At 34.3% G+C, this 15,140-nt stretch overlaps 1 protein-coding gene across 1 annotated transcript in view; it reads left to right on the top strand.

The window, feature by feature from the left end:
- Positions 1-15,140, top strand: part of LOC122019238 (probable phosphoinositide phosphatase SAC9) — a 90,728-nt gene that overhangs the window by 35,225 nt on the left and 40,363 nt on the right. The window contains exons 5-6 of the mRNA XM_042576725.1: positions 10,853-10,960; positions 11,052-11,222. Coding sequence (XP_042432659.1) covers positions 10,853-10,960; positions 11,052-11,222 — 279 coding nt within the window. The remainder of the gene's footprint in view (positions 1-10,852; positions 10,961-11,051; positions 11,223-15,140) is intronic.

Raw genomic sequence — 15,140 nt, 5'->3', positions numbered from 1 at the left:
TTGCAAAGTAATGCCACGCCTCGCGACATGCGTACCTGCGACCACGACACGCTCACGACATCCCGCGGGTGCCTTCAATGGCGTCGTAGGCTTCTGGCGGCACCGGAGGCGTTTGGCGACGCTTTCGGTAGGCGCTCCTACGACGCCTTCGACGCCTGTGACGCTTCAGGCGCATGTGACGCTTTAGGCGCCCCGCGACACTTCCGACGGCATCGGAAGCGTCTGGCGACGCTACCCATGCCGTCCCGTGGCGATGAGTGCGCGCGATTCCTTCTGGCGCGCGTGCAATTCCTCTTGGCGCATGACGCACGCGATGACACGACAAAATCATCGCTAGTCTAGTGCCGGTTTCGGTGCGCGGGTGGAATGGTAAGTTTCGTCTGTTCCGCCCGGCACAGAACGAAATTTTTAACCGTGATTCAAATACAACATGAGATAAAATGATATTAAATTTTAAAATAGTGGCAAAGAGCGTATTCAGTCAATCAAAAAGATAGACACCATCAAGAATCTTGGTGGTTGACAAAAAAGATCCCATTAGTGGAGAGTAAGTATTTTAGTTCCCTTGTATAAAAATAAAGAGACATACAAAATTGTGTGAATTATAGGAACATTAAACTAATAAGCTATACCATGAAACTTTGGAAAATATTAAGGAGAACTAGGTAATCAAAAATCAATTTGGATTAAGGTCACGAAGGTCAATTATAGAGGTTATATATTTTCACAAACAATTGATTAAAAAGTATTAGAAAAAAGAAAAACATATGATATTTATTGGCTTAGAACTTATGATAATGTCATGAGGAAAATTATGTTGAGAACTAGAAAAGAAAACTGCTAGCATAGTATATGTTAAAATCAATGTTCGAAATTGCGCCCTAGGCGGCCGCCTAGGCGCTGTGCGGCAGGATGCCGCGCCGGAAACCAGCGAGGCAAAAGCCCTAGGCGGCTGGGCCGCCTAGGCGGTCCTCGGCGGGCTTCGGCGGGTTCGGCGGGCTCGGCGGGCCATGCTTTTTAAGGCATGTTAAATCCGATTTTTAGGTATTTGCTAGACGTTCGTAGGCGTTCGTTTGTTTCATCGCCCCGGCTGTTCGTCTTCCCTGATCGCTCCCTGATCGCGTTGCTTCCGGTAAGTTTTTGTTTCCGTTCATTTTTGTTTCATCGCCCGTTTTTTGTTTCTCAAATCTTCGTCGCGGCAACACCGGACGCATCGCAGGTGTCAGACGCTGCCGGAAGCTTCGCCGGACGCACCGTACGCGTCCGGCGAAGTCCGGCGTTGCTTCGAGCAACGCCGGTAGAGTCGCGATGCTTCTGGCTGTGCCAAAAGCTTTCCGCGCGACGCTACCGGCGCCGTTGGAAGCAACGCCGGACTTCGCCGGACGCATCGGACTCGTCCGGCGAAGCTTCCGGCAGCGCCAGAGCCCTCCCGCGAGCCGCTGGTGGCGGCTCGTGGCGTTCGCCATCCGCGCCGTCGCGCGAGTCGCGAGACTCGCGAAAGAGGCGTTTTTAGCGTTATTTTTTTTATTTTTTTATTTTTTTTAGATTTAATAAATTAAAACAATTCCTAACTCCTAACGGGGATAATTTTAATAATAAGGTTGAGTTCATAAACCCTAATAAAATTAAGATCCCAATTAAATATATTTAAAATTTATCTTTTTTATAATAAATATTATTAATTTATATAAAACAAATTTAAATATATAAAATTATATATAAAATTCTAATAACCATTATTAATTTATATAATCATATTTAAATATAAATAATATATTTAATTTTTTTAAATAAATAATATTAAATATTAATTTATATATTAACGTATTTAAAAAATTATAATAAATATTATCATTTATCACTTTATCAGATTTAAAAATATAAAAATATTTAAAATTAAAAAACATATAATACATATTAATAAATTAATAAATCATATTTAATTATTTATAAATTATAAATTTTATATATTATAAATTTATATTAATCGGATTTATACATATTAAAATTTTAAAATTTTTAATAAATATTATTAATTTATATAAATCATATTTATAAATTTTATATATTATAAATGTATATTAATCGGATTTATAAATATTAATTATTAAAATTATATTAAAATTTTTAAAATTCTAATAAATATTATTAATTTATATAAATCAGTTTTAAAAATATGAAAATTAAATTAAAATTTTAAAAATTCTAATAAATATTATTAATTTATATATAAGTATATAACAGATTTAATAATATAAAAAATATATTTAAAATTAAATTTATTTAAACAAATATCTAATAAATTTTATTAATTAGATTAAGATATATAAAAAAATATTCTCAGACTTGTTAATGACTTAATGTTATATTTCATATTTTCATTATTTTGTATTGTATATTTGTATGGTATAATTAAATTTTATTATCATATTATGTCTTGTTATATATAATTTTTTTCCTTCAGATTATTTGTTATCAATGGCAAGCAATCCATCTTCGACAGCATCTGTCACTCAATCCGAATCCGGAATTCTTAGAAGAAAATCAAATGATATCGGATGGGAGTTTGGAATATTGATTGATCCTAAGAACCTCGACAAAATTAAATGTAAGTTATGTGGAAAAACAATGTCAGGAGGAGTGTATAGGATAAAGGAGCACATTGGAAATATACCTGGAAATGTATCGGGTTGTCGAAAAGCATCTGAAGAAGACAAAAATAAGTGCAAACAGGCTATTTTAGAAGGGAGGAACAGAAAGAAGAACAAAATAATGGAAGAACAAAGTTGTAGAGCAGAGGTGGCTATTTCCGTAGATGAAGAAGAAGGTCTTGAAATTGAAGGGATGGATGGAGTTAAAAAACCTCTTCCACTTGGCCCCATGGATAGATATGCATCGGCAATTGCTCTAGAAAATGCAGGCTCTAGTGGAAGTAAAGTACTTCGGCAAAAAAATATAAATGAGGCTTTTTTCAAAGAGAGAACTCAACAAATTCAACAATATGTTGGGAGATGGGTTTATGAAAATGGAATCTCATTCAATGCTGTTGATAATGATAGCTTCAAGCAACTAATGGAGGCAGTGGGTCAATTTGGACCAGGATTCAAGCCTCCAACTCAATATCAACTTAGGGAGCCACTATTGAAAGCCGAAGTTGAAAGAACAAAACAATTGCTGAAGAAACATGAAGAAGAATGGGCAAAGAATGGATGCTCGATCATGACAGATGCATGGAGTGATAGAAAAAGAAGAAGCATCTTAAATTTGTGTGTTAATTGCAAGGAGGGTACTACATTTTTAGAGTCTAAGGAGTCTTCAGAAGAGGCACATACAGCTGAACTTATTTTTGAGTATGTTGACAAGTGTGTTGAACAAGTAGGAGCTCAGAATATTGTTCAGATTGTTACAGACAATGCCACCAACAATATGGTTGCAGCTAAATTGATGAGATAAAAACGACCCGGGATCTTTTGGAGTTCATGTGCAACTCACACTATTAATCTCATGCTTGCAAGTATTGGCAAACTTCCACGATATAAAAAGGTGATTGAGCAGTCCAAGGCTTTTACCATTTTCATCTATGCTCACCATAAGACTTTATCATTGATGAGAAGTTTCACGAAGAAGAGAGACATAGTTCGACCAGGAGTTACCAGGTTTGCATCAAATTTCCTCACATTGCAAAGTTTGATTGAAAAAAAAGCTAGTTTAAGGGCCATGTTTACAAGTGATATGTGGGAGAAATGTAAATGGTCAAAAACAAACAAAGGAAAATTGGCTTACTCTACAGTGATGAGCATGAGTTTTTGGAATGGTGTAACACTTTGTTTGAAAATATTTGCTCCTTTGGTAAGAGTTCTTCGATTGGTAGATGGAGATAGAAAGCCATCGATGGGGTTTCTATATGGGGAGCTTCTTCAAGCTAAAGAAGATATCAAGGTGGCTCTGAATAACGTGGAATCAAATTATCAGCCTATCATAGTCATTATTGAGTCAAAAATGAAGGATAGACTTGATACATCATTGCATACCACTGCATTTTTGTTGAATCCTTATTTTTACTACAAAGATAGTTCGATTGCTCTTTATGAGGAGGTCGCGATGGGGATTTTTGAATGCATGGAAACTTTGCATGCCAATGAGTTAGATTTACAAGATACAATTATTAACAAGGAATTTCCAAAATATAGAAATAAGACTGGGTTATTTGGAAAAACATTGGCAGCAAAAGCATGTGAAAAAAATGATGATACATTTGATCCATGTGCATGGTGGAGTACATACGGTGCTCACACACCTAACTTGCTAAGGGTGGCGTTGAGGATACTTTCATTAACTACAAGTTCATCTGGGTGTGAAAGAAATTGGAGTACATTTGAAGGAGTAAGTTTTAAACTTTCAGTCTACTCTTTAATTAAATTAACTATAATTTTTAACGTCTATACTGTATATTCAGGTACTAACTATAGTATTTACTTTCTCTGTTTTTTTAGATTCACACAAAGAAAAGAAATAGGTTGGATGCCAACCGGTTGAACAATCTAGTATTTGTCCAATTTAATGCTAGATTGTTAAACAAACAAAAAAGAGAAAAAGAAAGAAATGTTGATGTCCTTCTTGCAAAAGATGCTTCAAATGCACAAGGTTGGATTGTGGATGGTGGGGAAGATGATGAAGTTAAACTAGGTTCCGGGCTCACTTGGCAAATGGTTGATGAAGCAAGTGGAGCAGATGAAAATCTACAACCCCGAAGAAGCTCCAGAGTGAGAGAACTCCATGAAGATGATTTTGAATCCGAAGAAGAAGACGAGGATCACAATAATGATATTGAGTTTGTGTCCGATGAAGAACAAGTTATTGAAAATTATGGAGAAGAAGAAGCAGAATAAATATGAGTCTATGAGATATTATTAGTTGTGTAATTTTGAACTCATTTTGTTAAGACATGATTTATGTTATTTAACAATTATATTTTGCTTAGTGGTTACTAGTTCACAATGCATTGTAATCTTGAATTGAACTATTGCTACTATTTTCCAATGTTCTACTGTTTACTATATGATTATGATAACTTACTGCATGTTCATTTTTTGGTATTGGAAAGTATGTATTTATTTCAGCATACATAGTTAGATCTTCATTGCTATGAAATTGTTTAAGACAACATTTAGATTTACATATAACATTGTCCACAGTCCACATGAAACAAGGGATACCGAAGAATCCGCCTAGCGGCGCCTAGTCCCCGCCTAGGCGGCCTAGGCGCTAGGCACTGGTCTGCCGCCCGACTAGCGCCTAGCGAATTTTAGAACCTTGGTTAAAATGATTAATGATATGTATGAGAACGTAATTACAAAAATGAAGATTTTTAGTAGATTAACCGAAACGTTTCCTATAAAAATAAGATTACATCAAACATCAACTCTAAATTCATATTTTTAGTAATTGATGAACTCATTTGACACATCCAAGACACCTTATGATGATGCATGTTGTTTATAGATGATATTATTTTGACCGAATCTAATCTTGATGGGAGATATTAGAAGTTAAACATTTTAGGTTTAGTAGAGTAAAACTGGAATATATGAATTTTAAGTTTAGTAGTAAGTAGACGTAGTAAGGTAAAAGTTATCCATTATTAAAAACTTTAAGTATCTAGGATGATTTTTGCAAAAAGATTGAGGACCTAATATTAATGTTTTACATAAGATACAAAAAAAATGGTTGAAACGGAGGAGGGCGTCAAGTGTTTATTGTGATCGTAAGATACCTTCAAAGCTTAAAAAGAACTTTTAAAAAATGGTTGTTAAACTATGTTATAAGGAGCTAACCTTCTATTTGCTTAGAGGTGCGGACGAGAGAAAAGATGGATTGTATATCCTTTCCTCCATTTACCTATTATAAAATAATTGGGTGGGCGGATTTACATTTCCTTTTCTCCATTTACCTACTGTAAAATAATGGGCATATGAATTAATAAATCTCTTTGTGGATCATTTTTAAGCATTTTTTCATACACCCAAATCGGGTGAAATGAAATTTTCTTCCCTTTGTCATCAAGTCTACATTGTCTCTTTAATCTTTCAGTGCGTTGGAGGTAGTTTGCAACCGTGAGAGAGACAACTCATGGCTGCGGATGGTCTTGCTCACGATTGTGCGGGGCCTTGCTCATGTCAGGAAGCTGTAGGGACTCGTTGGCGGTCGTGAAGCTACGAGCGACATAAGTGGTGGTCACGAAGTCGCGGGCCTCATAGACAACAGTGAATCCGTGGTTCGAGTAAACAAAGCATAAATGCTGCAGTATAAAGTGAGTTCATAAGCTAAAGAAGAGAGTCAGAGAGATGAGGATGTTAAGGTGAATATGCCGACATACAAGATGAATATGATAAAAAATGAGAATATTAGAGAGAAAGTTAGGGTTGCTCCAATTGAGGGAAAATTCCACATATTTAAAACGATATGAATATGTATTTTAGTGACTAATAAATGACTTAGTTAGACGATGTGACATTGATAAATACACATATTAACCAAGGAGGTAGATCGAAAAAAACTTGAATAGCAACGATAAAATATTATAAAATTATTTTAAATATGGATGAGGATATGATAGGTGATCAAGTCCAATAACATAGGAAGAACTATATAGCTAACTTCATTTAGTAGAATAAAGGCTTGGTTATTGTTGGTTGTAGATTAAGGAACCAAAAAATGAATGACTATAAGCTACTGTACATTCTTAAGAATGAAGAAATCTCAAAAAAGTATATAGTAGTAAGAAAGAGGTTAAAAAAGTAGTAAGAGAAGTTAAAAATGGAACTTTCGAACGTATATATCAATAGCTTGATATAAAAGAAGGGGAAAGAGACATCTAAACAATAGCTAAAGAGAGAATGGAAAATAAGAGATCTTTCTCAAATATGATGCATTAAAGATGAATCTAATAAGGTATTAGTGATGGATGAGAAAATTAAAGAGTGATGAAAGAGATATTTTGATGAACTTTTTAATAAAGGTTTAGACGACCAAGTTTAAAGAGCATGTGGCGAACTTCATTGATCGTTGTGGCCTGTGGGCGCGCGGGGATGCTGTTGTGAGTCCATTAGCACACGGGGACACCGCAGTAAGCTTGCCGACACACGGGGACATCGCCATGAGCCCGCCTGTGCGCATGGACGCTGCCACGAGCTCGTGGGCAAGCGGGGATGCTGCTGTGAGGTCGCGAGCCTGCGGGGGTGCAGGGACGTCGCTGCGAGGCCGTGGGCGTGGGGACGATGTAAAAATGTAGGTTAAAGTTTTAACTTAGGTTATTGATTTCAAACTCCTAGCTATAAATAAAATAATCTAAACATGCTTGATCAAACCCTAATAAAACTATTCCATTAATTTAACACATATTTTATTTATTTTAATTTTAAGAATATATAATAAAATATTTATTTATCATATAAAAATGTTTATTTTTTTATTTTTTTGTATTTTTAATTAATATATTTTATATTTAAAAGAAATATTAAAATCATATCGGCATAGCATGACATGATATGATACCGAAATTATATTATTCCGATTCAGGATCGAAATCTTGGCATGAGTTGAGATTTTAAACCATAGTATATATACAAAATTAAGGATATGTATGAGTATGCAATGACTTCAAATAGATTAATTTAAGCATTTCTATAAAAATAAGGTTATTTTTTGGATCAGTTTTAAGTCTAAATCTTTTTCTTTAGTCATGAATGAACTTATTGGACACATCCAAGATAAATTACTATAGTCATGTTATTTATGGAAGACATTATTCTAGTCAATGAGAATTGTTTAGGAGTAAACGCTAAGCTCAAATCTTTATATGAAATAGTGTGTTTTTAGGGTGTTCTTATCCAACCTAGAGTGTCTTTATCCAACCTAGAGTGTTTTTATCCAACATAGAGTGTGAGAACTCTTGTGTATTTAATACTATATCTAAATTCTCATGGAGATGGAGATGTAATAGTCTTTGCTGAGATGTTTAAGTCGGATCCTGCACATTCTGAGTAACAACTTTGTATTAGTACAATATTTTGATAGATTTGTACATAACCTTGTATTAGCTGGCAACCTAATGCAACTCTCCTTTATCCGCCCTTATTGAGTGTTAGCATAACATGCTGTGAAAATGTACCATTCTAATTGGAAGTCAAAACCACATGTCTTGGATAATTATTTGATTTGGGTGTTGGAGAACCATAGGGTTGACTTTATAAAGGTGTTGACGACACTTGTTTTGGAACTAGTAAGATGACATGTTATGTACTTACTAAATTTATTCTAATTATTTGTATAAATTTTAATTCAAGTTAATGATTTATCATTTTTTTCCGAAAGAGAAATATATTTATTTCTTTTATCTAACGCCTTTAAGTTGCTTATTGAAAACTTATATAAAATCAAATATAGTATAGAAATTATCTTTCTAAAACAAAAAAACATATAGAGCATGCATCTAAGAATTATTATATATCTATAATAATGTATACATTATATCAATAAGTTAAAACCATTTTAGTATTGTTTCTTTACTATACAATATGAACATTCTTAAACTAGATTGTCATTTATAAATATTTTTAAAATTAAGAAATTTCATTAAATTACCAGAATAATTTAAAATTGTGACAATTTAAATTCACTATACATTTATAATATGGGATGTAACGAGCGGACCTAGGAGATGACGTGGCGGTCAAAGTCAAGATGACGTGGTTATCAAAGTCAAGGGAAGAGAATGTTCCCCACCTGGTTTGGTTGTTTGTCCCTCGCTAAGGCTCTCAAATACAACCTGACCGGATTACAAGCCGTCCGAGTTTAAGGTCGGCCGGCTGGAATGTCTGGCCCAACTCACAACCCACTAGTCATAGGTTTGGTCGCTGGAAAGGTCAAACTCCTTACTCTGTACGAGCCTCTCTGTACACGCTCGGCCGACCCTATTACTGGTCGCCCTATGAGTTTCCACATGACAATATGCCGGTCATAGAATTGGACGGGTTTATACGCATGGCTGGACAAAAGACCGACTGGGCCTAAGGTACTTAGTTTCATATTGTCTCCCAAAATGGATTTTCAGCATGCACAGTTTATCATATGGCTTCTCGAACGGATTTCCAATATAATGCATCATTCTATTTTCCAAACGGATTTCTAATAGCATTCAGTACATAACAAAGTAGCTTAATGCGAGGACAGAATTATAGGCGACAGTATATAATCCTAACAACCTATTAGAATAATAACCACGTGTCAGAGAATATTCTGCTAAAATCTTTTTCAAGGATTATTGTGTCTCTCATTAGCCGACCATTTATGAGAGCATATTCCTTCAGAGGCCTCGGCAATTACCTAAGCTATAAACAACAAAAGAGATATACATATGAGTGAATGGAAAATTCTTTAGACAATTATTGCACATTGCCTAGGTTGTACACTTTCCATTATCCAACAACCTCTGCCATTTTTAGCCATCATTACGGAGGCTATGAAAAGTGGTATATAAAGGGGTCCTCTCTGCAAGGTACGTTCTCTGAACATCTGAAGTTTACTCTCGCGCGCACGTGCTCTACTGTTCTTCTTTCATCCGTTCGATACTGACTTGAGCGTCGGAGGGCCTTCGCCAGGGACTCCCCTCTGGTTTCTGGGCGCTGACGTTTTGTTGGCTCGTCTCCATGTGTGCAAGATCAAAGGAAAGTCTCTCCTTGGAGTAACAAGTTTTCTCCTTGTCAACAATCAAGTCATCGCGGCCAGCGTGCCATCTCTTTAGTTTTTAAACCGGATCAACTTATATAAATATACATAAGCAATTTCCATAATCATTAAACACCAAATTTGAGACAATTTAAAGCAGAAGACCAATCTTGAATGCAGGTTCTCAGACTCAATATTTCTACAATAAAACTTAAAATTTGAGATTATACCTTACTATAGCTTAATAGACATTAAATTTCTCACAAGAAAATATCAAAATATGAATTCACACATAAATATAAAATCACTCACTTTACCAATTAAATATTAATAGAAATAATTTTTTAATTAATATACACATATTTCAAAAGAAAAAGTACTGAAAATATGTCAACGTGACATAATACATTTTGAAACCGTATCATCCTGACCAAAACTTAGCACACCTCGAATTTAAAACCTTGTATGGTACTGAACTTATGATCAAAAGTGGATTTTTGAACCTTGGTTCCACTATATTATTTATAATACATATTATTAAATATGATATTTGATGAAGCATAAACTGATCTTTCAATTTGATATGGATACTGGTTTTGACAACCATGGGTGACTAAGAGGTGATGAATGTGGAAATTGAGAAGTGAAAGAGAAAGGAGACAAGACTGCAAGTATCATTTTTATGATGTTAGATACTGACTAATTTTGACAACCTACACTAACAAGAGATGAAATGTGGAAACTGAGAAGTAAGAGCGAGGAGACAACACTACAAATGTCTTGTTTGTTAGGAACGACTTGATATGTAGGTTGTGTTGGAGTGATGGTTTATTGTCAGGTACATTAGCTAAAACATATTTGAGTTGAATATTACGGTGTCAAGACATAAGTAAATGAGTTGGGAAAAACCAATAATCTTACCCTTTTGCTATGTAGTATTTCCAAATCCTTTTATTTTTTGTCTCTATAGGATTGTCCCTGATTTGGGCTATAACTTATATTTCTATAAAATGCGGTTGTTGAAACAGAGTGATAAAAGGTCAGTCAAACAAGGCCTTAGAATTAGTATATTTTGTTAACAATTTTCTTCTGAACATGAAAATCTTTTTTTAATGGTGTCATTCAGGTATTATCACGGCCCTTTGGATGTTTCTTGAAACCCGTTCCAAGTATTGTACCAACGACTGATAATGGTTCAAATCTCCTCAATTTTAAGAAAAAAAATCAAGTTTGGGTATGTATTTTTTTCTGTATAAAATGTCAATTCAACTATTACTTTGTAAACTTGCAGTTTCAATAAGATTAAATGACTTATGTTTTTTCAGGTGTGTCCACCTGCTGCAGATGTTGTCGAAATGTTTATTTATCTCGCAGAACCCGGTCACATTTGTGAGATTCTTCTAACAATATCACATGGTGCAGATGATTCATCTTATCCTGCCACTCTAGATGTTAGGACCGGATGTAGCTTAGATAGTCTAAACCTTGTTCTGGAGGTTTGCTTTCTCATCAATTTGTTAGTTATAATTCAAATATCTCTATTTTGTAGAAGTATTTGGGTCTGATATATTTTTTTTTTCCATCATATGCTTTAATGGGTGCGACTATTAAATAATCTATTATATTTTAGCTTTCAACCATGGTTAATATATTTTGTGTTGTCCACTAGCATGATAAGTACTGATTCCTACTTTGGCTACAGATTAAAGATTCGCCAATGTCTTACATGCCCAGTATAGACCACCTAAATCTGAGTGACATTTTAAAGTTGACATTTCCCGTGGTTATTGATTTTGGTCAACCACCTGTAAAACTATGTCCTTTACCTCTATTTATATATAGAGCGGAGACCTGCATGTGTGTCTCAGAGAGAGAGAGGCTAGCTGATTTTAGTAAATTATCTTCTTTTGCTATCACCCCTTATCCTTCTTTCTGTCAGTCAATAGATATTGCATGGTTTCCTACAACAGACATTGATCAATATTGATGGCAGTATACTCCAAGTGAGTGCATGTTCCGATAAAGGATTTTTTTAATATATATACACAATAATTGGGATTAAAATAGTGTGCAGGTTGAGTAGCTAAGCAATCTTCTTTGATTCATTTTATCCTGACTTTTATCTTCAATTCCTTTTCTTTTTTGTTTCATTTGAAGGGCAACAATAACTCTCTGAATGTTATTCAATATAATAAACAATGTTTAAACATTTCTAGGTTATTTGTTATTCCTTTGAAAGAATGCATTGCAGGGTCTGATTGTCCACTTGTAATAATGAAGAAAATTATAAAAGTATATAGTAGCCACGCAAGAGGCTAAGAAAGCAAGGAATAAAGTCAATAATAAAGGCCAAGAAAGTAGTGAGTGAAGCGAAGAATAAAGTTTTCGAACGCTTGTATCAACAACTTGATACAAAAGAAGTGGAAAGGGGCATCTATACAATAACTAAAGGGAGAGAGAGAGAAAAACTAGAAATCTTATTCAAATAAGTTGCATTAAAAATGAATTGGGTACTAATGAAGGATGAGAAAATAAAAGAGCGATAAAAGAAAATTTTCAATAACTTTTTAATGAAAGTTTAGGTAATCAACTAGTTTAAGAAACTTAAATAAGTCATGAAAATTTAAATTTTTATTAGAGAATTCAGACTTCAGAAGTAAAATAGGTGTTAAATGGGATGCACAATGGGAAAACGATTAGATAGGATGATATTCTAATAGAGATATGGAAGTGTCTCGGGAAGCAGAGTATTAAATGACTTACGAAGTTATTTAATCTAATATTGAAAATGAAGAAAATATCTGATTAGTGTAGGGTAAGTACTCTACTCCCGTGTATCAAAACAAAGAAGATATACATAATTGTTCAAATTATAAGAGCATTAAGCTAATAATCTATACTCTGAAACTTTAGGAAATAGTGATAGAAAAAAAGATTAATGAAGGAGATTAAGGTAACCTAAAATCAATTTGAATTTATGTTTGAAAGGACGACGATAGAAGTTAGACATATGATAAAAGAAGTAAGATTTACATATGATATTTATTATGATAGAATCTCAGGGAAAATTATGTGAAGAATTGTAGAAAAGAAAAGTGTTAACGTAGCATATTTAGATACAATTAAGATTACATCAAGGATAACTCTAAGTCCTTATCTTTTTACTAAACATGGATGAACTCCCCGAATACAGTATACGTTGTTTGCAGATGGCATTGTTTTGGTTGATGAAACCTATGAAGGAGTAAATTCTAAGTTCGAATTGTGGAGGGAAATAATGGAAGTAAAAGTTTTTAGGCTTAGTAGAGTAAAGATAGAATACATAAAATTTAAATTGATAGTATTAGACTTAGCAAGACAATTGTTAAGTTACGAGATTGACGAGTTATCTGTAATCGTGTTCTTTAAGTATTTATGATCGCTTTTGCAAAAGGATGGAGGGGTTGATATAGATTTTACATAGGATACAAGAAGGAATGGTTGAAATTGGGGAGGGTGTGTTCTTTGTGTTCCTAAGATGTCTCTAAAGCTCAAAGGAAAGTTTTTTCAAAATGACGATTAGACTAACTATATTATATGGAGCTGAATGTCGGGTTATAAATTGAGCACACAAGCATAAGATGAGAGTAGATAAAGATGTTGAATGTGCAGACATGTGAAGATAGATAGTATAAGAAATGAGAATATTAGAGAGAAAGTCGAGATTGCACTTAACGAGGAAAACTTGTGTTTAAGATGATATGGACTTCTATTTAAGCGACCAAGAAATGCCCTAGTTTCGACCATGACAAATATACACGTTAATTGAGGAAGAGGGACACTAAAGAAGACTTCATTAACAACGATATAGATGATGTTATAGTAGGGAATTAAGTCCAATGACGTAAAAAGATCGTCAACTCTACTTAGTGAGATAGAGATTTAGTTGTTGCAAACCCTCAGCTACAAAAATAAATATAGACTCGGATAAACCACACTACCAAGTCTCTTTTAGTAGTTAGGTGCTCTTATAAAATGTTGGTTTATACTTTTAAAAAAGAAATAGAATCCATTTCAAATAAAATAATCTGCTTACATGTAGGTATTTATATAAAGGAGGGAAAGAGATCCTATAATTATGGTATGCCTATCAATTATTAATTACAAGCAATTTTAATTCCTATAATCAAGCTAATCTAAATCAATCTTGATCCCTACATTAAGGGAATCTTTGGAAGTATTCTACACTCCCCCTTAAGCTGGAGCATATATGTCAATCATATTTAGCTTGTCACAAAGTTTTGAAAACTGTTTTCCTCTTAATACTTTAATGAACACATCGACAACTTGGTTGGATGATGATGTGAATGGAGTGACAATTTTATGACTCATTACACACTTGCGAATAAAGTGACAATCAATCTCAATGTGTTTAGTCATGAAAAACTGGGTTACTTGCAATGTGAATAGCTACTTGGTTATCACATTACATTGGCAGTGTTCATTATAGGTGAACCCTAATTCTTCAAGCAAATTCTTTAGCCATAACATCTCGGTTACAGTGTGAGCCACGACTCCATACTCAACTTCGGCAGTCGTCCTAGCAATAACAGTTTGTTTCTTACTTCGCCATGTTACTATATTTCCCCTATATAAGTGTAATATTAAGTGGACCGTCTGTCGGTCTTAGATCTAGCATAGTCGACATTAGAATAAACTTCGATCTTTAGGTCCCCATTTCTCTTAAATGACAACACTTTTCCTAGAGATTTCTTAATGTATGTAAGAATCTTGATAATGGCATCCCAGTGAACTTGCTTCGGTTTATCCATAAACGACTGACTATTCTAATTGGAAAGGAAATGTTAGATCTCGTAACTATTAAGTATATGAGTTTTCCAATAAGCCGTCTATATTTTGCCTTATCCTTAAAGAACTCTTCAGTATCATCCCAAACACTTGAATTGATGTCTATAGGCGTATTAGCCGACTTCGTTCCAAGCAATTCAGCTTCTTTGAGTAAATCTGTAACATACTTCCGTTGGCATAATGAAACCCTAGATTTGGTGTGAGCAATTTTAATTCTTAAGAAATACTTAGGACATCCCATATCCCTCGTCACAAAGTGTTGCTGCAAATACTTCTTAGTTTTGTCCATCCCACCTATATCACTGTCGGATATTAGGATGTCATCAACATAAACAATAAGAACTATAATCTTATTCGTGCTATGTTATACAAATACAGAATGATTCGATTTGCACTATTTGAAGTTAACAACATTTATTATATTACTAAATTTATCAAACTAGATTTTGGGACATTGTTTAAGGCCATAAATAGCCTTTTCAAGTCAACAAACCATAGTAGCATTCTCCCCCTAGAAACATATCCGGGAGGTTGCTCTATTAACACGGTCTCATGCAAATCGCCAT

Source organism: Zingiber officinale, chromosome 9A (assembly GCF_018446385.1).
Source record: "Zingiber officinale cultivar Zhangliang chromosome 9A, Zo_v1.1, whole genome shotgun sequence".
Classification (NCBI taxonomy): domain Eukaryota; kingdom Viridiplantae; phylum Streptophyta; class Magnoliopsida; order Zingiberales; family Zingiberaceae; genus Zingiber; species Zingiber officinale.
This window is presented reverse-complemented; position numbering and strand designations above follow the sequence as displayed.